This window comes from Pelodiscus sinensis, chromosome 11 (genome assembly GCF_052426305.1).
Source record: "Pelodiscus sinensis isolate ZL-2025 chromosome 11, ASM5242630v1, whole genome shotgun sequence".
In the NCBI taxonomy this organism is placed as follows: Eukaryota; Metazoa; Chordata; order Testudines; family Trionychidae; genus Pelodiscus; species Pelodiscus sinensis.
Window position 1 is genome coordinate 29,250,715 of NC_143062.1, and position 27,707 is coordinate 29,278,421.

A 27,707-nucleotide genomic window follows, 5' to 3' on the forward strand; every position below is an offset into this window, starting at 1 on the left:
ATTATTCTAATGCAGAAATAGCTAATGTGCTTCCTGGACTCTGGAAACATCATCTTAATAATCTCCTCATCTGCAGACCACTTGATAAGCCAGGGTTCTGGGGTGGCTGTGAAACCCAGTTGCAGTGTTTTGAAAATATAAAGTGATGTATGTGCTAGGTATTATCATCATCCATGCTGTACTAACCAAGTCACATGATTGCCCAAACCATTAACAGTGCTAAATGTTGATAATTATAGTGTATTAAGTCTGAGATGAAGAGGAGTTCGTTAGGGAGCCACAAAGGAGGGGAGGAAATTAAAGAGGAGAAACTTCCTTGTAGCAGCACCTGTTAAATTGTGAGATATTTGGGCAGAGTAATGAAGAACATACAAGGGAGTTGACCAACTTTTTTGGTGGAAGGAGGAGGAGAAAAGGTGGAGCTTTTGTTCCAGACTACGTGTTTCCTTTATTAATGCAGTCCCTACATTTGGGAAGAAGGTAAAGCCTCCAATTGTATACACCCAAGTATAAGGAACAATCCTTCACTGAGAGGAGGGTGTGTGTGTTTGTATGAGTAAGCCGGGGTATGAGAGTCTGGGCATGAAGGGGTGGGGGGCGCTTACTTGTTTTCAGGGCCCACATAGGTCCCAGGCACTGCTTCCTGCTGCTCTTAGCAGTTGGATTCTGGCCAGTGGGAGCAGCAGGGAAAGCTTCCAAAAAGTACATCTGCCATGCTGCTGCTTCCCCAGCCAGAGGAAGGGGAGCGCTTCTTCCCCATGAGCTGGATAGTGCAGCAAGGCTCAGGACTTTCTCTCCTCCTCCCCCCACAGCCGGAAGCTGGCCCTCGGGGGAGAGAGGGGATGGAGAGAAATAGGGCAAGGCTGCCGGGGGGAAGGAAGAGGTCTGAGCTTGAGCTGTGGACCACCTGGAAGGTGGCCATTGAGTCCCCTTTTGCTTACTTGGGGCCCAGGGGGTGCATTCTTTACTGCTACAAGTTTAAAAATTTAACTTCTGCAAGAGCCGGAAAATGTCAAAAAATGATGCTGGATGGCTATTGACATTTTTCTGGTTAACTAAAGGAGGAATTACATTGCCCTCTATGACAGATGCCAGTTAACTGAGTTTTCTACCTATTAAAGTGCCAGATAGCATAGCTTGTACTGTACATTACCCTGGCTTCTCTCACTCTTGCTCATCTTCTTCATTGCCCATTTACAATTCCAGAATATTTTGTGTTGTATGGACAAGCTAGTCCATCATTTTACTCAATAAAGAAATGGTACTGCATAAAGAGCATTCATGCCCTAGATGTATTGTCCCATTAAAATTTTCACACTGTGGTATTTTTTATTTCAGAACTGATCCTGCATGTAGGGCAGCAGTATGGACTATTGAAGAAATACACCAGCACCTAAACAGAAAACATCCCTTAGCCTCGTGAGTTTCCTTTATTTGCTGATGGTTTTTTGTTGTTTTACCAGCAGAAAATATATTTTTCTGATTCATTCTTTATTTTCTGAACTAGTTGTACATTAAGGATTTAAAAAAAAAATTAGAGAGCATCACTAATTTACTAAGGTAGGTAATATGTGCTCCCTACCTCACATAGCTTATAGTCAATAAAATGAGAAGAAACTTAATTAAGCAAAAAGAGATGTTGTCTGGTGGGTAAGAACAATGAAAGCAACTGGAGTAGTCTGGAAGAAAGAACTTATATGAGAATTGGAAAAGAAGAGAAGCTGAGCAATAAAATGAACAGATTGGGATAAGCATAGAGAGTGAGATGGAGACAGGGAAAATAAGAGCAGAAATAAGGAAGCAAGATGGGGCCCTCAAGGTGAGGCCAAGGAATTTGAATTAGTGGTGACGGATGGAATTCAGTGGAAGAATTGAGGGAGGGAAATAAAGTGGTCAGAATGTTTGAAGAGGAAGTTTGATTTGACAGTGATATTTTGGACAGATTGGAGCCACTGAGAGGTAGTGAAATCCAAATAAAAGAAGCTTACAACAGTTAAAACAGGAAGTGGTTAGGGCATTGACAACTGTATTAGCCATAGGTCAATAAGGAAACTGAATATCTTGAGATTATTAAAGAGGAAGAAGAGACAGAATTTAACTTCAGATGACTTTATTAATATTAATAGTTACACTAAATGTTGTCTTGCCTGAGAGTCACATAAACTAATGGTGGATATGAGTCTTAAAATAGCATCAACTATTTTATTCCTATTTTTTTTCTTCAGTAAGCATATTGCTACATTAGTCAGAAATACTCTCATGAGAGGTTACTAATGCTGAATTTTTAAATCTTTACTTGCAAAGGTGTTTGCAATATGAGATATCATTTATCATTTATTTAAGAACTTGTTTCTAAATAATATTTGAGGAATTTCAACTTTTTGTTCCAATTTGGAATGCAAACAAATTTCAAATGGTTAGAATTTCCCATGGGACAGAGAGTCTACTTTCTGACCAGTTTTCAACACTGAAAGTAATATAATACATTGTCAAATGAATCTATCTTGAGTACATGTCAATTCTAGAAAGATAATGAATCTAGTAAATGGATCAGTATCATATAATAAGATTTCTGAATGAGTTGTGCCAAGTGTTCTGTAAATTATTTGTTTGCAAGTACTGGGCAATTGCATTTGGTTATATATTAATGTACTTATCCCATACTTCTACCTATATCTGCAATAAAGCACAAATGAGCTTTTTCAAGTATGGGGTCAGTTTAAAAAATGTGATTTCACATTTCAGTTGTTATTGTCTGAATCAGGCACCACCAGCAATAGAAAGCAAGAGTTCATAGAAGATATTCACAGGTGACCAGGTCCATATTAATTGTTTATATTCATTATAGAGTTAAGAATAGTAATTTCTAAAAGCCATCAATTTAGCATCAGATCACACCCACCCTACATTTTTTTAAAACACAGATACATGTAAAATCCATGCAATTCAGCAGCCAGAAAACTTTTTTAAATATAAATTAAATAAACATCCATTTTCTATGTAAACAGAGAATAAAATGGGACTTTAATACAGGACAACATAAAAGATGAAATTAGTTTGTGTGCTTAGAACTGAAAGTTAACGTATTCAAATGGTCTGTAGAATAGGGAAAAAATGTATTATTGTCTCACTGAGGATGTCACTGCATAATGTTGTGTTGATTGTCTAGAAATATCATCTCTCCTACTGTGATTTATGCCACAGAAATATTTTGAAATGTATGACTATATAGAGGGCTTCTGCTTTGTATACAGACATGTCTGCAACACTGAACTTGCCATAGTTAATATTGTTTTATATTGTCACTTCAGCTTCATGCCCACTTAGCAATGTCTAGCTAAGGTGTGGCTGAATTTAACTACTAGCTAACTTTAATTAAATTGCTTTCCTCTCTTTCACTAATGAACTTATACAATGTAGGGATTTTTTAAAATATGCGAATTTCAAAAATAAAATTTGCTTTTAATAAGATGCACTAAAATGGATAAAGCAGGGATTGTTAAATTGGGGCTTTGCTGTCTGCCCACCTCAGAGGGCAATGGAATTCTAATTGCAGAGGAGGTTGATTGGGAGTGAATTAACAATTTGTGCACCAAGTCCAGAGCAAAGGGAGTTGAAACTCTTCATACTGAATATTGCCACAAGGAAACTGACAATGTCCATTGTGGCCCTAGGAATGGCAAATGACCTAAAAGGAGTCAGTCCTTCTTATGTCATGCATCAAAAACAAATTAGAAGCCCAGAATACAGTAGCTGCGCATGCAGTCTCTAGAGCATGTGCATATATAAATATTTCTAACAATATTGCATGTCTCTGTATTTTTAAATAGAGTTGGTATGACCTGGTGCTAAAATAAAGCTCATTAAATAATTCATTCATTAGTTACCCTCTGATGTATGGGGATCTGACCACCTGTGAACATGTTATACAAACTCTTTTGGTGCTAATATACAGTAGTATGTTTTCCTAGCTGTACAGAGAAGAATGAATATTTTCAACATGCTCGAAAGGAGAGTGTAAGAGATCCAGTGAAATGTGAATGCCTCTGCAGCCTGTCCTCTCCAATATGCTACTGGGTAGATGACGGGCTGGTGTATGCGGATACCCAAGAATTTCTGGTTCTTGGTATGCAGGTAAAAAGCACAACAAGTATTTCCAATTATCCAGTGTGCAGATATTATAATTAACTGACTTGAAAATTACCTCAAGATACAGTGAGGGATACAAGCTTTGCCATTAGGGAGAGGCACTCACTATGTTGAACCCACTAGGAAACTTTAGAGTTGATACAAACATTGTGATTAAATGTGAGCGCATAAAGACAGATACCTAAATTTGGGTCAGATCGAGCCATGGTTTAACATACACATTATGGACTTAATTAACTACCTCAGAAATGTGCATGACAATTCTTTGTTCAGACTGTCCTACACAATATTTTCTGTTTATGTGTGTGAGGAATTTGCCCGAAGCTGCATGGCATATGGAAAGGTGGATGTGAGCATATAAATTAGAGGTGGTAATTAAGGCCCTCAGGAAACACTATGTTACGCCATCAAAGCCCAGAGCAATATGTAGAATAAAAGACCTTGCAATCAGTAGAATCTATGGGTGATCTGAAAAACAGGATATTTGGCATTAGATATTTAAATGTGGGTTTAGAAATCTATCATTACCTATGCAAGTTTGGACATTTAGTCTGTGAGTACTGAATATGCTTCCTCCAAACTGATGGTCACCAAGTGCCAGATTTTCAAACGTATTTAGTCATCTAAAGATGCAGACAGGCACCTGGTAGAGTTTTTAAAAGATCTGAGCACCTACGTCCATTGAAAAAATGTGTTAAGAATGGCAACCCCAAAGATTAACATGAATAATCTTATGTGAAATCTTGTTACTGTCTCCTGGCCATAAGCTGTGCAAAAATCAACTTGCTTGTAAGGGAAAAAGGCAAAAAGAATTAATATATAGTAAAATGTCTAAGTCCTGGGGCATGTTATTTTAATCACTGTAGGCTTCATTTTCAACAAAAGCTGTTCTAACCCATTTACTAAAATATAATTACTAGTTTTAAAGCATTTAAAATTACGCCCTTGTGCCTGCCAGTACAATTACATATTAAGTATGCAGGCAAAGGCCAATACTGCCTTCTTGTCAGCTTTCATCTTTGGCAAAGGCAACCAGAGCCACAGCACTGACTTAAACCAGCTTTTTTTACTGTTTCCAATGTCTTCTCTACGTCAGGAATTTGTTTCAATTCCAACCATCGCTAGCCTGAATTGAGACAAATTCCCAATGTAAGCAAAGTCGAAAGTCAGTGATACAATCTTTTTTTTAAAAAAAAAAAAAGGTTAAAATCATAGAATCAGTATCTTCCTGACAGAGGCTTTCTTACATATATGAACAATCTTCTATATCGTGTTCTAGATCCCTTATCCTATGTAAGAAGAAGGAACTTTGTGAAAAGTACTCCCCAAAATGTGAAATGATTTTAAATGCCATTGTGTTCTACAAATACATTAAGCAAGGTAGCCAGAAGAGGCGAAATGTCCTCAACTTCTTAAGAATGACACAAGTTAGATTCTGTGGCCTGTTCTTTAGTAAAGGAAGATCATCTTGTGCAAGTGTTATATCATGGATTGACGAAATGTGACTCACTGAAAAGCTGCATTGTGCAAGATCGGTTATATTAACAGTAATTAGGAAATTAACATACAGAAATAAGTGTTTTCTTTTCTGTTCATTGTTTTTTTCCTGTTGTGTTAGTTTTGCCAATACGGCCTTCGTCAGTTTTTTCAAACTTACACATACAATGTGTTACTTTGATTGTTAATCTGGTCTGTTTTTCCATCTGTGGGAATATAATGAAATTCTCTCTGAATAGGACGGAAGAATCCTGTTTCTGCACACATCCATACAAAATCTAGTATATTATGAGTTGAAGGCCTATAAAGATCCTGTAAGTGTACTTTGAATTTACAGAGTTTCATAACAAAACATACATTGTTCCTTATTTTTATATCTAGTCTTATCCAACTTTCTCTTCTTTTATACTATCGTTGTCCTGCTTACAGAATGTAAAGGCCAATCAGTTGTTTTGTTTCAGAAATGTAACCTGCCACAAACACAGTTACAGAATAAATCTGGCTATTTTTGCTCAGGTAAATTGCCAGATGCTAACTCAGAAGTATTGCTGTAAATGAAAAGTAGCTCCATTTAACCTCAATGAAGTGAGTATGCTGAATTTAGTCCACTATTTCATAGGGGAGAGCAACTTCATTCTCAACTACAAATGGATTAAAGAGCTTTTTCTCAGTTTGAAATCTTGTCAAGGAATCTGGCATATTTAATTAGTAATTATGGCAGAATAATGCTGTAGATGTGTCAGCCCAGTCCGGCCAACAGTGCCAGCATATGAAATAACAAACATATAAGGCACAGAAGAAAGGTTCCTACCCTTAGGAATTTAAGAAATTAGGGGAAATTAGTATTTGTCGCATTTGTGAGGGAAAAGTGAATTTTGAGGTGCACTATGGAAAAGGGGGGGGGTACCTGAGGCTTTTCTGTTAGGACAGGAAGAGAATTCCAGGAATAGGGGACTGTGTGGCAGAAATGAATATGAGAGGGAGAAGAATAGAAATGGAATAGCAAGACAGAATTCATTGGCAGAGCAAAGGGATGAGGCAGGGGAATGGACTTGATGACCTCTTGAGGTCCCTTCCAGTTCAAGTATCCTATGACTGGGAATAGTAACAAATGTAAATTAACATTCCTTTACTTTATATGGTAATGTGGTCCAGACTAGAGCCCCGTGCGAACTACTTTTTAAATCCTACTCTGGTTCAGCCTCCAATTCCCACTCCCACCCTCTCCCATGTTATTTCTAGCATTTTTATCTCTCTCCCACATGCAAAAGCCTTAGATCTGCAAATCCCGCAAGAGAGACAGATTCCCCTGTGCTACAAAAATAACAAATAATCAGTTGAATATATAAAATATGGAGTTCAGACATAATTTTTCCATTAAAAGAATAAAACAAATTTTGCTTAAACCATGTAAAATAAAATACTTCAATGCCTGTTATAATAGGTATCAAATCTCTTCTATCGCTTTCTTATCTCTATGTATTAACACTTACATTTTTTCAAAAAATAGTATTTTCCTGCAAATTACCATAGACTGTTTTTGTTTGCTTTATTTTGGGGGGCTTTTTGGCCCACCCAATCCTGCTTGCCACAAAGTACATTTTACCTGCTCCTGGTATTATAGCTGCAGGTCCTGTAGGATGCTTAGGATCCCAGTCCACCTGCTGGCTGTGGTCCAGACTTGTGTATTGATTGGTGTATCTATCAAGTATGTGTCTTCTGAGGAATATTCCCTATTAAAGACAAGCAATAACTGTTTTAGGTGATTGGATTAAAACATGACATAGATCACCATCAACTGATAAACATGTGCCAGGAATCTGAATACAAATTGGTGCAGATCCGGAGTTTACCTGCCTTGAAATTGCTTCACCAAATCAATATCCCAAATGAAACTGTAGTTTTCACAAGGCTTGTGAGTAACAAGAATAACTGTTGTTTGTCAGCGGGTATAAATATAAGTATATTGTTGAGGGGATTGTAACTATTTTATTATTTATTACTTAACTGCTTATTGCTGGGTTTCTTGCACCTCCCTCAAGGCTCCTGGTACTGGCCCCTGTTGATGACAGGCTACTGAGCTAGAGCGACCATTGCTCTGATTTGCTATAACAAATCCCATGTTCCCTGTTTATGTTGATAAGGTCCTTAATTGTGCCTAACAGCATTTCAAAAGTAACAGAGAGGCCCCCTCCCCAATTAGGGAAGGATCTAAATGTAGATGCAATGTGATCAGTGGGGTTAAAGACCAGTATGAAGGGGAAATAGGATGAGGAACTGCATATATTACAATAAGTGTTTGTGGTTTTTTAGTTTTGGTAAATACATGTCTTGATGGTACAATAAAAGTTTTCTCTTGTAATAACCACTTTTAATCACAATACTTTGGGGCACCACAGAAGAGGTGAATCATAATGAGAGTCTTGAAGGGTGGTATTTTGGTAGATCAGAACTGGGAGGGAATTGCATGTATCCTTGGTAGCAGTCTTTTTAGGCCTCCAGAATGGAAAATGACACAAGAGTGGGCCTGTACCATCTTAATTCCTAGTAAATCAGCTCTCTTCAATCATCCATGCTGGAGGAGCTAAAAACAAGCCCATTAGTAAATAAGGGCAAGAAACTTGTAAATGCCAACAATTAAAATAATTTTAGATTTCTGGCATTTCAGAACAGTTCACTGTTTCTTGGCCTGCATTCTGGAGCTGTGAATCTCTTTGATGTTCATCATGAAGGAGGCCCAATGGAGTTTCTGAAGAAAAATGAGAAAAAGTCAGGTAAGAATCATTAAAAAACAAAGAAATGAAAGTTCTCTCTCATCACAGAGTGGAAGTCGTGGCTGATGGTTTCATTGCTGATGAAGAGATATAAACATGGTGTCTCATGGTATTATTCATAATAGGAGTTGTACTGTTTCTATTGTTAAGTGAATCACTATAAGGAAAGGGTCAAATCCTCAGATACTTACTCAATTTTTATTCAAGATTTTTGCAATATTTATTCCTTTAAAATATTTTCCTAACTGACAGAGGGAGTAGAATTAGGATATTGCTATTTGCGTCTTTCAGAATTTAACTCAAATTCTGAAGATCTTACTCAGACTTGAATCATTGTAATCATACCTACCTATTAAATAGTGAGGCTAGTGGAAAATCTCCAGAAGCAGAACAAAGAAACCAAATTTTGTGTGGGGAAACATAAATACAAGGCAGTCTCAGAGAAAGATACAAGAAGCTGTGGGCAGAAGAGAGGAGCATGCTTTGGTGCAGGGGTCTCCCTTTTAAGTGGGGGAATCAACTAAGGTCAGAGAAAGCAGGCTGACCTAGACAGAGGCTCATGGTTCGGAAGAGAAACCACGAGCTGCAGGAGTGGAATCACCAACACTCTAGAGAACCCTGTCCAAGCCCAAAGAACTCTCCAGAAGGATGAGAACCCAAGGCAGGAAAATGAGTAGAATTGTATTTTATTATTTTGTAAGCCTGTGAGTATGCTATACTAAGTAAGACATAATTGTTTTTAGAATTACGTGCAGTCAGTGTGTCTGTTGGCTTTACTATCACATACCCCTGAAGAGTTACATTTTAAACCCAGAGCACTCACAAGGCTGCAATTCTGAGAGGGGATGTGTTTAAGAGGGGAGTCGGAAGGCTTGCATTAGTCCCAGCAGCTAGTTAGTTGGACTGTGAGGTCTCAGTTCTTAGGAGCAGGTACTAGACAGAAGCTCTGCACCCCAACAATGTGCCTAGAAACAGAGGCAGCTGCCTAGGGTGGTAGATTTGTCCCAGCCATCCCTCCATTATAATAGAGAAGTGGCTAAACTCCTTTTAAGTGGGGTTATGACTTAGTTTGCCAGATCACAATGCCATTCATACAAATTTGACTTGGCAACCCTCTTTCATGACAGAGAAATGGAGAGGCCAAATTTGAATCGTGTTGTGACCCCATAAGCCAAGTTACAATGCATTCAACTTTGGCCTGGCTGGCCCACCTCCATTCATGACTGAGGTGGGGCCAGGACAAATCTGCCTCCCCAGTTTATGACGAGGATGTCAGCAAACTGAAGTTTTGCCTATGATAGCAGATTCTCTTGAGCAACCTCTTCCTAGATATCTGAGCCAGTGGCAATGCTTGGACTCTAGACTCAAGAGGCTTAAAGAGCACATGGGGCCCAGTGAGGTGGGCCCTAAACACAACATCCTGGTGAATGTCCAGCCAGCAGGAGCTTTACCATGGCTTTGTGTGAGTAATCAGAAGTTAGACCTTGTGTACCCTGTGGTGTTTGTGCTTCAGTCAGATACAATACTGTAAAAATTGTCCCTGAACAGTCACTGAAATAAAAACCTCCAATGCAAGTCAGCTTTTTGGGCCCTTTTAATGTTGCTTTCTGCAGCATTTGTGCTGGTGATTTTTCATGCACACAAGGCAAAAAATTAGCTGATAAATATGTGAATGTTTTCACAATAAAGTGTTATCCCAGAAATGTTTGTGTAGTTATTTTGGCACTGATTGAATAGACTGTGTGATTTATTTGAACCCTATTCTTGTTTTTAAAAGTTGAGTCATCCAGGAAGGGAGCAGAAAAAAATAGCACATGCCAGAGGTGACCTGTCACACATCTTAAATTGCAAATACTCAAAGCAAAATCTCTAGTGAATAGTTGTGAGGAGAATCTGTAGATGGAAATATATTTGCATAAAATATACATTAACTAATTTTGAATAACAAAAGTGTGTTTGTGAATTATTCAAATATAGAAAAAGATCTGATGTGTTAAGTTTTTTGCTACAAATACTTTGCCGAGTTTTATCCATGCTTTTGTACCAAAGATCATGTACAACTTCTACAGAGGGGCAAAGTTTTCCTCAAACCTATATTGGTCCACATTTTTGTCTTTGGGGTCATGTTCTATGCTCCCCACTTTCTGGGTAGTACCCATTAGCACCTTTCTCTCTCTCTCCCATATAACTCGTGACACAGAATAGTTTAAAATATGCTACAATAGGCCAAATTCTGGATATTGAGCAACAGGTAACAATTTCCCAGAAAGCCAATCAGGGGCATAGATGTGGCATCTTGAGCCTGGCCCACCAAAAACAACCAGATTTGGCGGAGGGGATGAAAGGTATGGCTTGCATCAAGTCTACCAACAGGTGGGGAGGGGGCAAAGATAGCAGTTGCACCAAGGCCCCATGAGTCTAAGGAGCCTGGGGCCCCTGGCTGCAACCATCACTGCTACTGCAGCAGCAGCTGGATCCCTGGACCTCTTTGAATCCCCACCAGAGTTCTAGAGCTCCATGCTGAGTGCTCTGCAGGTCTCTGAGGGCTGTGGGAGAGGGGCGGTGCCATGACCTGGATGGTGACAGCCTCCAGCCTCACTACTTCCACCACAAGCTCCACTGCACCACAAGCTCCACTCCCTGGATGCAGAGCCATCACCACCTCCACCCCTCCTTTGCCTTGGGGCCTGCAGTGGCTGTTGGCATATCTCACCACTTCCACATCTCATTTGCCTCCCATCACTAACTCATCCTTTCCTGTTTGAATTACTCATGATCCCAGCATAATTAATATGTGCAGGTGGCTCAGAGGGACATGAAGCCAACTTGAATAAAAATGAAAAATAACACTGGTGTTAAAGGCATAAACAAAGAGCTAGAATTTATCACCAGCAGTTTTATTACGTTGTAAGTAAAACTCAATCCCACGTTGGTTCAGTCAACCAGCAGTGAGATGAACACATGCTTGACTAGCCCATTTAATATTTTCTGCTACAAACACTGAGATGCTTTTCCTTCTCAAAAGAAAGCTTGATACTTGGAGCCTGTACCTGGTCCTAAACAGTATTAAAGTAACTTGTAAAGAACTGGAACTCTATGTCTGAATCCCTTCAGACGTTAGAGAGCTGTAAAGAATTGAGTAGTCTCATGGCACCTTAGGGCATGTCAATGCTAGGAAATTATTTAAAAATAATCTATTTAGAAATAATAACTCCCAGAATAACTATTTTGAAGTAGCGTGTCCACACTACAGGGAAGCCTCAAAATTAGTCCAAGACAGGCTCCCTTAATGTGGTCACGCTACCTCCACTCAGAGCCCTGAAAGCACTGGGGAGTAATTACTTTGAATGACTCTAGGGAGCAGTTATTTCAAAACAGCAACAGTGGAGCATCCGCACTACTGCTATTTCAAAATAACTTTTGAAGTAACTATTTGGAAATAAGCATTATTCCTCATGGAAAGGAGGACTTGTTATTTCAGAATAACCAGCCTGTTATTTTGAAATAACTCCCTAGGGTAGACCAGGGCTAGAAGACCCACACAATTTTTTTTGTTAGTCTTTAAAGATACATCTACACAGCAGTGTTATTTTGGAATAACTGACATTATTCCAAAATAACATACAGCCGCTCTCTGAGTTACGAACGAGTTACGGACTAACACTTGGTCTGTAACACGAACTGTTTGTAACTCGGATCCCATAGAGTAACATGGCGACTGTGCTGTTCATAAGCACGGATTGCCATACGTAACTCGGATCCGCATTTATGACCACTTTGGTCATAAGTGCGGATGGTTGTAAGTGGAGGTGGCCGTAAGTCGGGGAGTGGCTGTAGTGCAATATACAAACTACAAGCCTTTATTTCGAAATAATGTAGAGCTGGAGGACTTCTTACTCCATCTCATGGTAACCCTTATTTCACAAGAGCTGTGTCTACACTGGCATGAATTTCCGGAAATGCTTAAAACGGAATACTATTCCGTTTTCAGTTTTTCCGGAAAAGGAGCGTCTACATTGGCAGGCTGCTTTTCCGGAAAAGTCCTTTTTCCAGAAAAGCGTCTGTGGCCAATGTAGACGCGCTTTTCCGGAAAAGAGCCCCGATCGCCATTTTTGCGATCGGGGCTTTTTTCCAGAAAAGACTACTGGGCTGTCTACACTGGCCCTTTTCCGGAACAGTGTTCCGGAATAAGGACTTATGCCCGAGCGGGAGCAGAATAGTTTTTCCGGAATAGCGGCTGATTTTGTACAGTAGAGCGTCGTTGCTTTTCCGGAAATTCAAGGGCCAGTGTAGACAGCTCGCAGCTTATTCCGGAAAAGCGGCTGATTTTCCGGAATAAGTGGCCCAGTGTAGACACAGCCAAGGAGTAAGGGAAGTCGAAGGAAGAGTGTTCTTCATTTGCCTTCCTGCTGTGTAGAATGTGTCAAAAGCTGAATTAAGCTATTTCAACTTAAGATATGCAATTGATGTCGCTGAGTAGTGTAGTTTAATTTGACTTTTGCCCTTCTGTGTAGATGTACCCTACCGTGCCATAGGACTACTTGTTTTTAAAGTTACATACTAACACGGCTACACCTCTGAGACTTTTAGAGAACTATATTTCTGATTCCACTTCCCATCTTGGGGTAACCTCTGTAATATGACTATAAACCCCTTTAAACTGTGGGAAAGTCAGTATTTTATTTTCATATTTCAGAGCTATCTCTTTTGTGATATTTTGTTTTTTCACAATGGTATATTGCCACTATTCCATCCCTTTCTGGAGTAATGTTTGCAACAAAATATCCAAATTGTGTGTGATATGGACATTTAGTGTAGAAAGCCAGCTTTTTAGAACTATTTAGTCTGCACAGCAGGCTTAACAACAAGAACATTACTGACACACAGACTGAGGGAGTATTATTTGGTAGAGAAAACTGAAGTGCTGATATTTATCTTGTTAAAAGAAGAAGAAACAGAACAACAACACTGAAACCTTCTTTAAGAAAGATGTAGATAAATAGTTCTCAGACATGCCTTGAGCTCCCACTTCCATTGTATCTCTACTTGAAGAGACAATCTGAAGAACTAGCTTGCCAAAAGATTTTCATTCAAGTATTAGTTGCTGTGGTAACAGCATGAAGAGGTCAAATGGATTAAAAACCCAGATATGTCTCTATGAGAACTCCTGAAATGTAAATAATCAATAGTAATCCTATTATAAAGTCTCAGAGGGGTAGCCGTGTTAGTCTCTAAGGGTATGTCTACACTACCACTCTAGTTCGAACTAGGGTGGTAATGTAGGCAACCGGAGTTGCAAATGAAGCCCGGGATTTGAATTTCCCGGGCTTCATTTGCATATTGCATATTCCACGAGGAGTAACGGTAGTTCGGAATAGGAAGCCTAATCCGAACTACCTAGTCTGTGCCGCGTGTAGCCGCGGGGCACGGAGTCCGCACTAGCGGACATTTAAAAATGGCGGCACCCGGCAATATGCAAATGAAGCCCGGGAAATTCAAATCCCAGGCTTCATTTGCAACTCCGTTGCCTACATTATCATCCTAGTCCGAACTAGGGTGGTAGTGTAGATATACCTTAACTGAAAAAAATTAAAAAACAATGAATAGTTCTGTAGCACCTTAGAGACTAACAAAAAGTGTAGATAGTAGGAGCTTTAATGGGCACAGCCCATTTCTTCAGATTATTTGGTGTTCCTCTGTCTTAAAAAGTTTAAGAAACACTGATATACAGGGTTTCCAGTTTCCAGCTCCCAGCTCCCCCGCTGCCTTCTCATCATCAAGAGCTGGGCTGAGCCTGGGTCTCTCTCAAAATATTGAGCAACATCCATGTGACTAGCAAAATGGAGTTTCTGCCAGGTCTAACCAGATTTCTGCATATAGATGGCCTGCTGCCTGCATAAATGCCACCCCCAAACACTCTGATTAGTTTTCTTTACTAAATATCAGCTCTCTGAGTGGTATCCTTTCTGTCTTAGGAATCTATTTACTGACTTCAATTTTTATCTGCTTAGGTTTAAGTATCCATTCTCCAGATATTTAATGATGCTCTGTCTCCCACCCTCCCTCCCTTTTTCTTTCTTTCCTCCTCCCCTTCCCCTCTCCTATTTATTTCAAGTTTTCATATCCCAAACTCATTACTCCAGTCATCTGAAGAAGTGGGCTGTGCCCACGAAAGCTCATGATACCATCTACATGTTTTGTTAGTCTATAAAGTGCTACCAGACCATTTGTTGTTGTTTTTTCTGTAACAGACTAACTCGGCTACCCCCTGAAGCTCCAGCATTATATGTGAGATACACTGGTCAATTTGATCTCGCCGGGTTTTTTTAAATTGGTTTTAAAATTGGTTGACTTTGTCTCTGCCCATGCTGTAGTTGAAATCATGTGACCAAAACCACATTTAAACAGTTTATTACAGTGGTCCCCAACCTTCTGGGGCTACCAGGCTGGCAGGGGTGGGGCCCCGGGGCCCGGGGTGCAAGAATGGCTCAGGCAGGCCCTGGTCACTAGGCAGGCGCGCACAAATGCCCCGGCGGGGGCCATGGCGCCCATGGGCACCATGTTGGGGATCACTGGTATTGCTTATTAAGGTACTCATAGTTTCCCCCACTGGTTTGTACTGTGATTCTTTTTCTGAGAACAGAGTTCTTTTTAGTCTTATTTAAATCATGACATCAGCTTTGTAGATAGATAGGGACTTTCAGAATTCCACTTACACCAGCATTGTGAGACCTGCTTAGAACCCTGTTCTCCCCTATCCTGGTAAAATGTAGTTATATTTTTAGTGTAGATGATGCTTAACTCTGCCCCTGACCCAAGTCTGGACATAGAATCATAGAATAATAGATCCAGAAGGAACTTCAAGAGGTCATTAAAGTCCAGTTCCCTGCACTCACAGCAGAATCAAGCACTGTCTAGATTAAGGATATAAGTGACTCGTCAAGGCACTACTTGATACTCTGTATCAGAGACAGTGAGCGGGTGGAACAGCGCTGGGGGGAGCCAGCTTAAAAGCCAGTTTCCCCCAGCACCATCTCTGCTGGAGGAGGGTAGGGGAAGCAGAGGGGCTGTGGGGAACCCAGCACAAGCTGGGACTGGGCAGTCTTGGCTCACACCAGGTCCCAGATGCTGTGCCTCTGCTTTTTAAATGTAGTAAGAGCCCCTGGTGGCTCTTACTACGTTTAAAAATCAGAGCTGCAGCATACCCTCTTATCGACTAATCAAGTAGTCGATGGAAGTTCCATTGACTACTAGATTAGCTTACTTCCCGCTATTTAGCATCCCTAGTCTCCCTACACCTTGTACAACCTTATCTGACAAGCGTCTTACATCTGTAAGGGCATTATAATATTGATATGTTCAAGGTTTTAGCAGAGTCTGGAAACAAACTTACTGCATGGGCCCATCTAGCCGATAAAACAGAAACATGTAACTTATTCCCCTGGCCTGACTGTCATAAGAACGGCCGTACTGGGTCAGACCAAAGGTCCATCTAGCCCAGTAGCCTGTCTGCTGACAGTGGCCAACACCGGTGCCCCAGAGAGGGTGGACCGAAGACAATGATCAAGCAATTTGTTTCCTGCCATCCCTCTCCAGCCTCTGACAAACAGAGGCCAGGGACACCATTTCTATCCCCTGGCTGATAGCCTTTTATGCACCTAACCTCTATGAAATTATCTAGCTTCTCTTTAAACTCTATTATAGTCCTAGCCTTCACAGCCTCCTCTGGCAAGGAGTTCCACAGGTTGACTACACACTGTGTGAAGAAGAACTTTCTTTTATTAGTTTTAAACCTGGTACCCATTAACTTCATTTGGTGTCCTCTAGTTCTTCCATTGTGGGAATTAATAAATAACTTTTCTTTATTTGCCTGCTCCACACCACTCATGATTTTATATACCTCTAGCATATCCCCCCTCTTTTCTAAACTGAAAAGTTCCAGTCGTTTTAACCTCTCTTCATATGGGACCCGTTCCAAACCCCTAATCATTTTTGTTGCCCTTTTCTGAACCCTTTCCAAGGCCAAAATATCTTTTTTGAGGTGAGGAGACCACATCTGTACACAGTATTCAAGATGTGGGCCTACCATAGTTTTATACAGGGGCAGTAAAATATTCTGTGTCTTATTTTCTATCCCTTTCTTAATAATTCCTAGCATCCTATTTGCCTTTTTTGACCACCGCTGCACACTGTGTGGAAGTTTTCAGAGAACTATCCATGATAACTCCAAGATCTCTCTCCTGATTTGTCATAACCAAATTAGTCCCCATCATACTGTATGTCATTATAGTATTGCTAGTCCATTAGTCTCTGGATCTACATATACTCTTATAATTTATTTGTATAACACCACAAAGCATGCTAAAGGCTTTGCAGGCAGATAAGAAGGGAAAGGTTTTGCCTCAATTTCTTATCTAAATAAGCAATATAGAAACAATAGTATAGGGCATGGGAATAGAGTATAAAAAAAAAGCAATGGAGTTGTCTTGTGATATTGTGCACACTGTTGGCCCACCCACACCTATCACACTGCTTGGAGCCCTGATTTTATCAGTGCATTCTTAGAAGGCTGAGTAGCTCTTCCATGCTGCTTCAGCTGCAAGTGCCTGTGGCAAAGGATTGTCAGTTTTGAAGGTGTTATAAAAACACCTTCAAACTGTGGGCGTAGAGTTGAAAACTGTCATGATCATGAGTGTTAGCCAGCATCCTGGGGACTAAGGGGTTAACTATATCCATTACCTAAACCAGATGGCAGGCAGCCAATAGAAATGTAGGTAGGAATTTCAAACTGGGACAAACTATTTTTTGGTTTTTTTCCTCCTTTGTCCTGCATAGTTTCTCTCCAGCTTTTGAAGGGGACAAGATGTCTCCCTCTAAGGCTGTGTCTACACTGCACTCCTTTTCCAGAAAAGGGATGCAGATTAGACACTTCGAAATTGCAAATGCCGCAGGGGATTTAAATATCCCCTGCGGCATTTGCATTTACATGGCTGCCGCTTTTTTCCAGGCTCAGGGTTTTGCCAGAGAAAAGCGCCAGTCTAGACGCGATTTTCCGGAGAATAAACCCTTTTCCAGAGGATCCCTTATTCCTACTTGAAAGTACTTGAAAGTAGGAATAAGGGATCCTCCGGAAAAGTGTTTATTCTCCGGAAAATCGCGTCTAGACTGGCGCTTTTCTCCGGCAAAACCCCGAGCCTGGAAAAAAGCAGCAGCCATGTAAATACAAATGCCGCGGGGGATATTTAAATCCCCCGCGGCATTTGCAATTCCAAAGTGTCTAATCTGCATCCCTTTTCCGGAAAAGGGGTGCAGTGTAGACATAGCCTTAGAAAATACTCTTCACAGTCTGTAACTAGGATAAAGTTTAGATAAATCCATTAGGTTTTATTGTTTTATGGTTTGAGAAATAGGATCTGATGTCTGTGCATTTAAAAATGGGTTTTGCGCTCCTTTGTAACTAAGCCCTTGGCCCATGGTAAATTTCTCCTCCATTAATATATTATTTTGTTACTTTTCCATCTAGTCATTATGCTTGCAACAGGAATATTGTGGTGATAATAAAAGTTCTTTCTCTTTCCTTTTATTAACCTGGTATTGGGTAATGGTTGTGTCCTGGTTTGTACTTTAGGGGTGAGTTTTCCCAAGTGATCTTTCTCCTGATTTTTGTACCAATACGTGGGTGGTAGCAGTGGAGTTTTTATTCCCAACGTCTAAGTTGTTAAGATTTTGGGGGAAGTTTTATACCAAAGCCTGGTAGATAAAGTTTTGGGGTACTTTTGCTGGCCCCCACTTTTGCATTTATCATGCCAGAGTGGGGAAGGAGCCATGACAGCAACAACGGTAGTGAAAGGTACCAAATTGATAACTGTGGACTGTAATGAATCTTTTGATGTTCTCCGGTAGGAGGATCGGCAAACCTGCTTCGTGGATATAATTAGACAGTGCTCTCCACATGGCAGCAATACCAGTATTATAACTTGGTTACAAGCTGATAATTGTACTACAGCTCTGGTCATGAACAAGGTCAAAACACAATTCACCTCACCTGGTCATTTTTGGAATCATGAGTGACATTCTGGCCCTGTTGAAGTCAATGGGAGTTTTGCCTATGTGTTAACCATCTGAAAGTACAAAGTCAACTGTGTTGCAACCTTCATAAAATCTCAGTAAAAGTCTGTAATGTAGGTGGGCTTAATAGCACAAATTTACTAACATGGTTTTGTATTGAGAAAAAACTCTATGATCACAAGTCAGGAAAATTGCTAGAGCTGTACTAACAACATCCATGTCTAAACAAGGTTGCATGTAGCACAGGAATACTGGCAGATCTTTTGACCCAAGGAGCAGGTCTGTATAGTGGAAATAAATTTTATTTTAAAAATTGATTTCTACTAATTGAGTTTAGCCCTAAAGTAATGCAATCTTAGCAAATGCTGTGTCTGCCTGTACATTACCAGTATACAGAGCATTACCTCCTCATGAGTCATGGTTATAAGTGAAAACTGAAACTCCATTGCAAATCTGGAGAGAACTACTTGTTCAATGACATGTGAAATGACCATCAATAAAGTCAAGGAGGAATTCAAGATCAGCTACTCAGAATGTTCAAATTATCCCTGTGCTTTCTCTGTCTCTAAGGGGAAAATGAAGAACCAGATATCACTCAGGATTCTGAAAATGATCACAAGGGCCCTGTGGTAGCAGTGGATGCCTGCAAGACCCTCTCTCTCTTTCTAAGCTGTGGGTATGTGAAGCACTGAACATCATCTTATTTATATGGTAATCAGATGGGTTTTATGCGGGGTGGAAGCTCAACATATATCTGTGAAATGTATGAAACCTTATCATTTGGCTGATAATATTTCACACTCTTATAGCTGGTGCAATAGGTTTTCCATGCAATAAACTCAAGCTTGGTAACATCACTTTGGTTTTAGTATTGCTGTTAAATTATGCATGATTAGAACCTTTCCCAGGAGAGATGCTGAGAGTACCACTTATGGACAAAATGGACCAAATTCAACCCAGCTTTCAATATAGCAAGTATCTAGGAAAATCAGTGTAGGTAGAACTGAGGGAGGATCGGAACAATGTGGGAGTGGGATTTCAAACATAACCAAACTAATTGAAGGGAGCAGCTGAATAACCCCATATACATTGTCAATGGAAATTTCTTGTGCAAGCTAAGCTATTGTTTAAAAGAAATAAAATATAAAGAAATTTCACAGGTATTGGTGGGTTTCAATTCAGTTCCTATTGGCCAACATAAAACCTGCCTTCACATTTAGTAATTAATTGGAATCTTTGGCAGTGTTAAAAGAGACATCAAAAGCTGACAATGAATGCAGAGATAGAACGCTCTTCTTTCCTTTAGAGGCAAATTCTTCAGAAGAAGGAATGAGTTTTACTGAATGGGCCACATTTGGAGGAGTTTGCATGGCAGCTGTCTGTGTAAAATACCAATTGTGTGGTTATTCAGTTGCCTTCAGACATCAGAACGTTCAGTTATCTAAAGTAAATTTTCTCTTAAAAAAATCTGTTGGAATTAAACCCATTCTCGGGCTATGTCTACACTAATGTGCTTTATCAGAAAAAGGTATGCAAATTGCGCTCCACAATTTGCATACCTTTTCCGATAGTTTTTTTGGAAGAGGCTTTTCTAAAATTTGGCCCATCTACACTGGGTCAAATTTCAGAAAAAAACCCTCTTTTGGAAGACCCCTTCTTCCTCATGGGAGGAGGAAGACAGAGCTTCCGAAAGAGCGCATCTGCTCTTCCACCAAAAAAAAGTGGAAGAGCAGATGCGTTCCTTGGACATGGAGAAGTTTTTCTGGGAAAACCCCATAGTCGAGACATAGCCTCAGAAACAGAGGAAGGGCTTATTCCTCATTAACTTTCTAGATTGTCTTTGATGCTGAAGGTGCTATACTAGATAAATTCTCTCACTGCATAAAAGGCCTTATGATAAAATGTTGCTCCTTTCTGAACTCTGAAAGTCTTTGCTTTTGGAGAGTTAATTTGGTTATTATTAGTTAAAGAAATCTACTTTGTGTTAGGAATAAAATTACAGGGTAACCAAGAATTTCTCTCCTTATGTGTTCTTACTGAATCTACAGGGTAAAAATTTTGCCAGATGAAACCTATGCACCTTTTATGTTCCACTGAAATCCTATTTTCATGATTTAGTGAGATTTAAAGGGTGCACAGACCTGATACTGGCCCTCTGTGCAAGGGAGGAATTCACCTACAGAGAATTATAAAAATTTGTATTAAGACTATTTGATAAGAAAGTTTCTGATCTCTTTATTTTCCAGTGCTGATTACATGGTGAAACTCTGGGATATTCATAAAAATTTGTTGGCCAACATTCTGCTTGATAGCACTCTCAGCTCTGCTTGTTTCCTGAACGATTCTGGAGATATTTTAGTGGGTTTCAAAAATAATCTCTATATCTTGCCTCATAGTAAGGCACTGGGTATCTCAGTGACAGATACAGATATTTCTGGAATCTCAACAACAGGTATGACATTAGGCAATCTTATGTGGATACATTTACTCTCTTGTTAGGAATCAGGTATTTTAATCATTTGTTATGATTTTCATGTTTGTTATGATTGTTATGATTTTAAAATATATTGCACCATATTAACTATGAACAGTGCTTTAATAAAAGGGCCAGTCATGATGATAATTTAGGTTGCAGTTAGATTCCAATCTAATTTTGTATCAGAGGGGTAGCTGTGTTAGTCTGGATCTGCAAAAGTGACAAGGAGTCCTGTGGCACTTTATAGACTAACATATGTATTGGAGCATAAGCTTTCGTGGGCAAAGACCCACTTTGTCAGATGTATGTCATCTGATGAAGATGCATCTGACGAAGTGGGTCTTTGCCCACAAAAGCTTTTGCTCCAATACATCTGTTAGTCATAAGGTGCCACAGGACTCCTTGTCACAATCTAACTTTGGGCACTTTACTGGGCATTGTTCTCCTTTATATGCTCTTATTTCAAAGTGACATACAGTATTTGCAAGTCAAAATGAATGCTTGACTACTTTTAAAAAGAAAATTATAAAGATCTTATTCTTAAAAGGCAAACCATCTTGGATCATTTAGTCCTTGATTTTACTTTTATAAAAACAATAGTTTTATAAATCTTAATATTATTTGAAATGTTGTCAAGATTTTTTCCACTTTTCAAATAATACACTTTTTTACTTTCATTTTTCCTTCAACATTTCCAACCAAATATAACAGCATTGTTTTAGTTGTGCACAGCATCCAGAAATGAATCCAGAAACAATTCAATCTATGTTCCATATTTGAGCTGAATGAATTCAAAGGATGAGTGAATGGTGGAGGGCAGGGGGAGGAGGAGGAAACACACCAGGCATCAATTGTAAAAGGTACACCCAGTTTGGGTATTTTTTTCATTCTTAAGTAATCTAAGATACAGTAACACAGATAAGGATATTATAATCTATTATATATTTTGAAGTGTTTATTTGTGGATTTGTTTTGTAAAATAAAGTCATACTTCAGGATTACCTACAAATACCAAATTTTGCATTGCCACTTAAATTAACTGAATGTACTACTTTTTACACTGGAGTATGCTGGGTGAAAGGTTTAAATAATTATTTTTGTTTTTTATCGAAAAAATCATAACTATTATGATTAGAATTCATAAAAATATTTGCTAACAAAATTAGAGTTTGTACTGTTACAAATCACAAAATAATTCAAATTAGTTACAGAAAGAGTAATGCTGAAACAAAAGACAGGACTATGCAGCACTTTATGGAAGCGTTAGGAGTTTCTGATTCAAGTTTACTATGTACGGTAATTATTTAACAAAATGAATAATATTTGAAGTTGAAATTCTACTAATTTAAAACTGTTCTTTTACTTCCCTTTGCAAGCACATTAATAACAATTCTATTACATATACTTAATTTCTTGAAAAAGCGGTGAGGAGTCCTGTGGCACCTTATAGACCAACTGAAGTGTTGGAGCATAAGCTTTCGTGGGCAAAGACCCACTTTGTCAGATGCATCTGACGAAGTGGGTCTTTGCCCACGAAAGCTTATGCTCCAACACTTCAGTTGGTCTATAAGGTGCCACAGGACTCCTCACCGCTTTTGCAGATTGAGACTAACACGGCTACCCCTCTGATACTTAATTTCTTGAACTTTCTTATAAGTGTAATCTATGCAAAATGACTTTGCCCTGTCAACAACAAGCTTCACTTGCTAGTATTATATATAACTTTTTTTCTTGTGATATTTTAATATCTTTACCAGAGTCTTTCATTTATGAAAACCAAGCTTTAAATTACCAAAAGGAAGGAAAAACTGATGTCTCCGAAGTCACTGACATGGACTCTTATCTGGTATGTTCTAATTGCTTGAACCCATACTGTTATCAAATACACAAGAGAAACCGATTCTGAATGAGCCATAACATTCATAGACAAAACATTAAACCAGTTCCACTGAAGAATTTCTGATACTAGCAGCAAAGTCTGTCATTATGTGCTAAATACACCGAAGAACAATAATTCTTGCCTCAGTTCCAGGATTAATGAAGATTCTTCTCTGACTTTCTATAGTAGGAAGTAGGTGATAGGAAAAGATACTGTGTAAAATCCAGAGCTGGAATATGGGTTTCCTAATAAGAAAATATTTCAGTTCCATTACTAGATTTATTGTTCCACTTTGTTTTACTTATAAACTTTACCTCAAAAAGTAGAGATGGTTGCATACTGCAGAAAAGTGAGCTGTTCCTATTATATAGGAAAGAAAATGTGTATAAGTTAGGCTGGGTGACTGAATTAGCACTTGAATGTGAACGCTCCAAATTTGATGGAGTTTATATTTCTGAACAGAACTCCTCTGCATGTATTATACCAAGTTTAGTATCATTCCTAATTTGTTCACCTCTCCCCATTTTTAACTGTTTGTACTTTCAGTCAACCTGCAAGTACTCTAAATGTATATGTGCCTTACTATTAAATATAGAATACAAAATTTCAATATTAAATGAAAGTTTTGCCAACATTTTCATTTCTTTTTTCAGTTTGCTATGGAGCTGATTAAAAAATCTAATTATGAAATTATTATCATTTTTTTCACTGAAATTTGGAATTTTGATGTAAGATGAAAGTGAAATTGTCATGAAAACTTTTTGGGGAAAATGGATTTTTTTAACCACCTCTAATACTGAGTAATATGCTTCTCACCATTTATTTAGTCAACTCTAAGATTTTATTCTGAAAACCATGGGCGCAAATTCTTATATGTACATTTTCACAGCACTATAGTGACTAAGACCTTATAAATTGTAAATTTAAAAACCCCTGTCAAAAAAAACCAACATTCTGGCTCATAGTGGTATGGAAAATAAAATAACCACTTTTCCTGCAATTTAACCACATAGCAAGAATTCAGTTTTTCCTCTATATTTTTAGTTAATATGTCATAGTTGGTTCCTCTTCCTAATACAAATGACGCAGAGACACACACAGAACTTTCCTGAGGGCATTTAGGTCTATGGTCCATTTGAGCTTCACTTAAACCCATGACTGTTATATAGGTCTAGTGCCAATATTCTTCTCTGGATAGGGGTACATTTTACCCACTGAGGATAAATTCTTCCTCCAATGAGACTTTGCACCAATGGACCTCATACAGTGTTTTTGTTTGACACGGATGCCTGATGACTAGAAACACATCCATATGAGTAGCACCAAAAAGAACTGCTCACCAATCTGTTTGTATAGAAACATTTTTCTCACAGATTTATGATTGTTAGGCCTCAATTTTTTCTCATTCCTCTAGATGCCTTACATGGGATTTAATTTCACCAGTAACTTCACAGAATTGCTGGTTTCACCAACAGGTGGAGAAAAGGTTAGACTCAGTTAAATAGTTAAGTTTCTTTGAAATCTGAACATTGTGTTGGAAGTAAACATGTATTGAGCCATTTTGATTCCCTGAAGTTATATAAGCCTTTCTAAGAGCTTGTACACACTACCATTTATGGCAGTATAACTTATGTCACACTGGGATGTAAATAAGTCATCTCCATGAGCAATATAAGTTACACCAACTTAAGCACTGCACTATGTCTCCCATCAACATAAATACTGCTTTTTGGTGGAAGTGGTTTTATTATGCTATTTGGAGAGCTCTCAACTATCTACATAAAATATTTTAATCAGATATCCTACAGCAGCGTGACTATGCTACTTCTAGTCTAGACTAGTCCTAAAAGCAGAGCACGTGTCACCCCAAAAGGGTCACCATCAGCCTAAGTAGGACCCAAAATGTAAAGGAGGGTGTTCCACTGAGTTTATTGGGAAATTCATTAGTACAAGAATGTGAACCTACAACTAGTTCATTTAACAATTTATTACTTGTAAATCAAAGAAACATTGCTATCTGTGCATACTCTACTATCATCCTCCAGCTGCCCTGGAAGTTGCCGTTGGCCCCTTCACAGATTTATTGTTCTCCGAGTATCTCAGCGACTTCACTGAAGATATTTGACTTTCTATTCCAACCTGGACCCCTCAAGATAGATGAGCGAGATAAGGCAGAATGTAAAGGCTTTTTTTCCAATTCTATGTTTCGTATGCTTCTATTTATTCAAGAACTAAAGTAAATCTGGGTAGTATCCTAAACGCTGAACCAGATCCCCAGCTGCTGTGAACTGATGCAGCTTCATTGACTTTTTTGGTGCTAACCTGATTTTTACCAGCAGAGGGTCTGGCCCTATAGGCCAGATTTGCATAATTCCCTGTGCACGATGAGTCTGTTGTACACCCAAAATGCCCCAATCAAAGGGAGGTGCAAATGCTCATCACTTCTGAAAATAGTTTAAGGAGGAAGTAAAACCCCACTGCCATCACCTGAACATCTATCTATTATTAGATCCATAGTGAAGTTTTCAAAGGCACCTAAATGACATAGTTCCTAAGTCTCATTTTCAACAGTGATTTAGGCACATAGGAGCCCAAGTTCCATTAACTTTCACATACCCACAAATGGTAGTTCATGGAAGAGTTGGCTTCCTGGCTGCCCTTCCCTCCTGTAAAAATGCCAGAATGGAGGGGAGTGGGCAGCAAGTCATCCCTTAAATAAGTGTGTTGGTATTTAGAGAAGATAAACTGTCTTAGAGCTTCCTCTCCCTTCCCCCCCAAATAGCTGCCACTGAGTTGCCAGGGGAGTGAAGCCAATTAAGAGGAGGAAGCATGTGTCTGCACAAGGGAGGGACTATGGGGGAGCACCAGAGGTTCTCAGATGCCTTTATTAAGCATTCTGTCTTCTGAAATATTGAGTCAAACATCCTGAAATCCCTTCTTATTCTAATAAGACCTGTTTTCCACGTGTCAGAAAGCTTCCTCATAACATTTTCTTTTTAGAGTGTCATAACAAAGGGTATAACTAAAGCAGCCATTACTCTTTTCTCCCAGTGTCTGAAAGAATGATCCTGACTGATGATATGAAATACTTGCTTGGCCCCAGAACTACACGAGATGTGGATTTGGAAATTCCTGAGTTTGGAATCTCCCCCTGTTCCTCTCCTCACAGTGTATGTTCAGAGGCCCACCTTGAGGAAAAGGTTTGTATGAAACCATTTCATGCTGCTATACAGAGTCCAAAAGTAGGTCAGGTGTGACTACCCTCAACATAGTACCTACCTTTTTCAAGATGGAAAGGAAAAATAGTGATGGCTCAAGTGTATTTTGGCGGTCTCATTTTGAGGCCCCTTCTCAAATGCATTGATTAAACTCAGGACTTCTTACATACAGCCAGCATACTTAGAGTTCACAATAAATTTTACATAATTCTGTTTTACTATGCTGACACCTGCTGGAAGAATACTGAGCACAAGTAAATTGTGTGCCTGGGAATTTAGCCTGACTTGCATCTCATCAAGAATGCCTATTATTGCCGTGTACATTGCTATTACAGAAAGTAATTTGGGAATGTTTCTGGTTTAGTCCCTAAGATTACAGTTCAAGTGTAGATTACAGTTCAGAGTTTAGGAATATATTTTTAGGGGTTTTTTTCTTCTTCACAGCACTGGAATGCAACCACAAATACTCTAACTTTTTCACATAATGAATGTTAATGCAGTTTATACTGTTCATATTTTTAACAAAAAGTGGAACAAATTTTGAAAGAGAATGTAGTTAAGGGCATAGAGGTGAACAGTAATTGCTATAAAATACAACATTATTTTACAAAAGGTATATCATGCCAGACAAGCCTGGTCTCCTTCTTTGAGAAGATAACTGAATTTTTAGAGAAAGGACATGCAATAGATCAAATGTACCTGAATTTCAGTAATGCATTTGATATGGTTCAACATGGGAAATTATTAGTTAAATTGGAGAATATGGGCATTAATATGAGAACTGAATGATGGACAACAAACTGGTTAAAGGGGAGACTATCACATGTCATCCTGAAAAGTGAATGGTGAGGATGGAGGGAGATTACGAGTGTAGTTCCTCAGGGACTGGTCTTGGGACCAATCCCATTTAACATTTTTATTTCTGATCTTGGCAAAAAAGTGGAAGTATGCTAATAAAATTTGCAGATGACACAAAGTTTGAAGATAATGCCAATATGGAGGGGGGCTGGAATATCATTCAGGAAGGTCTGGATGCCCATGTAAACTGTAGTAATAGAAATAGGATGAAATTTATAATGCAAGTTCATGCATATAGAAACAGTAACCGAGTGCACTCCTACCACCCTTTTCTGAGTGCCGGCTTCCCTCCAAAATCAGGCTCAGAGAGACCTCAGAGTTGTGCAACACCCATGTCTTTATTCACCTTAGCTCTTCCCACCACGAGTGCCAAACTACATACATTCTTTACAGGGTTTTCTCTTTTTACAGGCAGAGTCAGTCTTTTGCTAACAAGTCTCCAATGCCCTTTGTGACTGACCTCTCCCTCACAGCCTGCCCTGCTCTTTTCCAATTTGTATAGCTCTTGGCTCTGTCAGACTGGAAGGTAGCCAATCCTCAGGCATTTTCATCAGCACCAGTCTGTTCCCCTTGGTTGGAGCTGACAGGGCAGAGGTTAATTAGGTGCTGTTGTACCAGCACCATGTTACAGGGACTAACAATGAGATTTTTTTCTGTAAACTGGGGATTTATTGATTGGAAGTGGCAGAGAAGGAGAAACACTTAGGTGTGTTGGTTGACCATAAGATGACTATGGGCTGTCAATATGACATGGCCATGAAAAAGCCTAATGAAGAACTAGCATCAGG

The 27,707-nt window shown here is 39.2% G+C and overlaps 1 protein-coding gene across 1 annotated transcript in view; it reads left to right on the forward strand.

Moving 5' to 3' along the window:
• Positions 1-27,707, forward strand: part of C11H3orf22 (chromosome 11 C3orf22 homolog) — a 91,547-nt gene that overhangs the window by 29,122 nt on the left and 34,718 nt on the right. Inside the window, exons 13-23 of the mRNA XM_025183140.3 lie at positions 1,339-1,419; positions 3,972-4,134; positions 5,886-5,960; positions 7,409-7,561; positions 8,315-8,420; positions 19,059-19,164; positions 20,735-20,940; positions 22,722-22,810; positions 24,258-24,329; positions 24,889-25,021; positions 25,895-26,043. Coding sequence (XP_025038925.3) covers positions 1,339-1,419; positions 3,972-4,134; positions 5,886-5,960; positions 7,409-7,561; positions 8,315-8,420; positions 19,059-19,164; positions 20,735-20,940; positions 22,722-22,810; positions 24,258-24,329; positions 24,889-25,021; positions 25,895-26,043 — 1,333 coding nt within the window. The remainder of the gene's footprint in view (positions 1-1,338; positions 1,420-3,971; positions 4,135-5,885; positions 5,961-7,408; positions 7,562-8,314; positions 8,421-19,058; positions 19,165-20,734; positions 20,941-22,721; positions 22,811-24,257; positions 24,330-24,888; positions 25,022-25,894; positions 26,044-27,707) is intronic.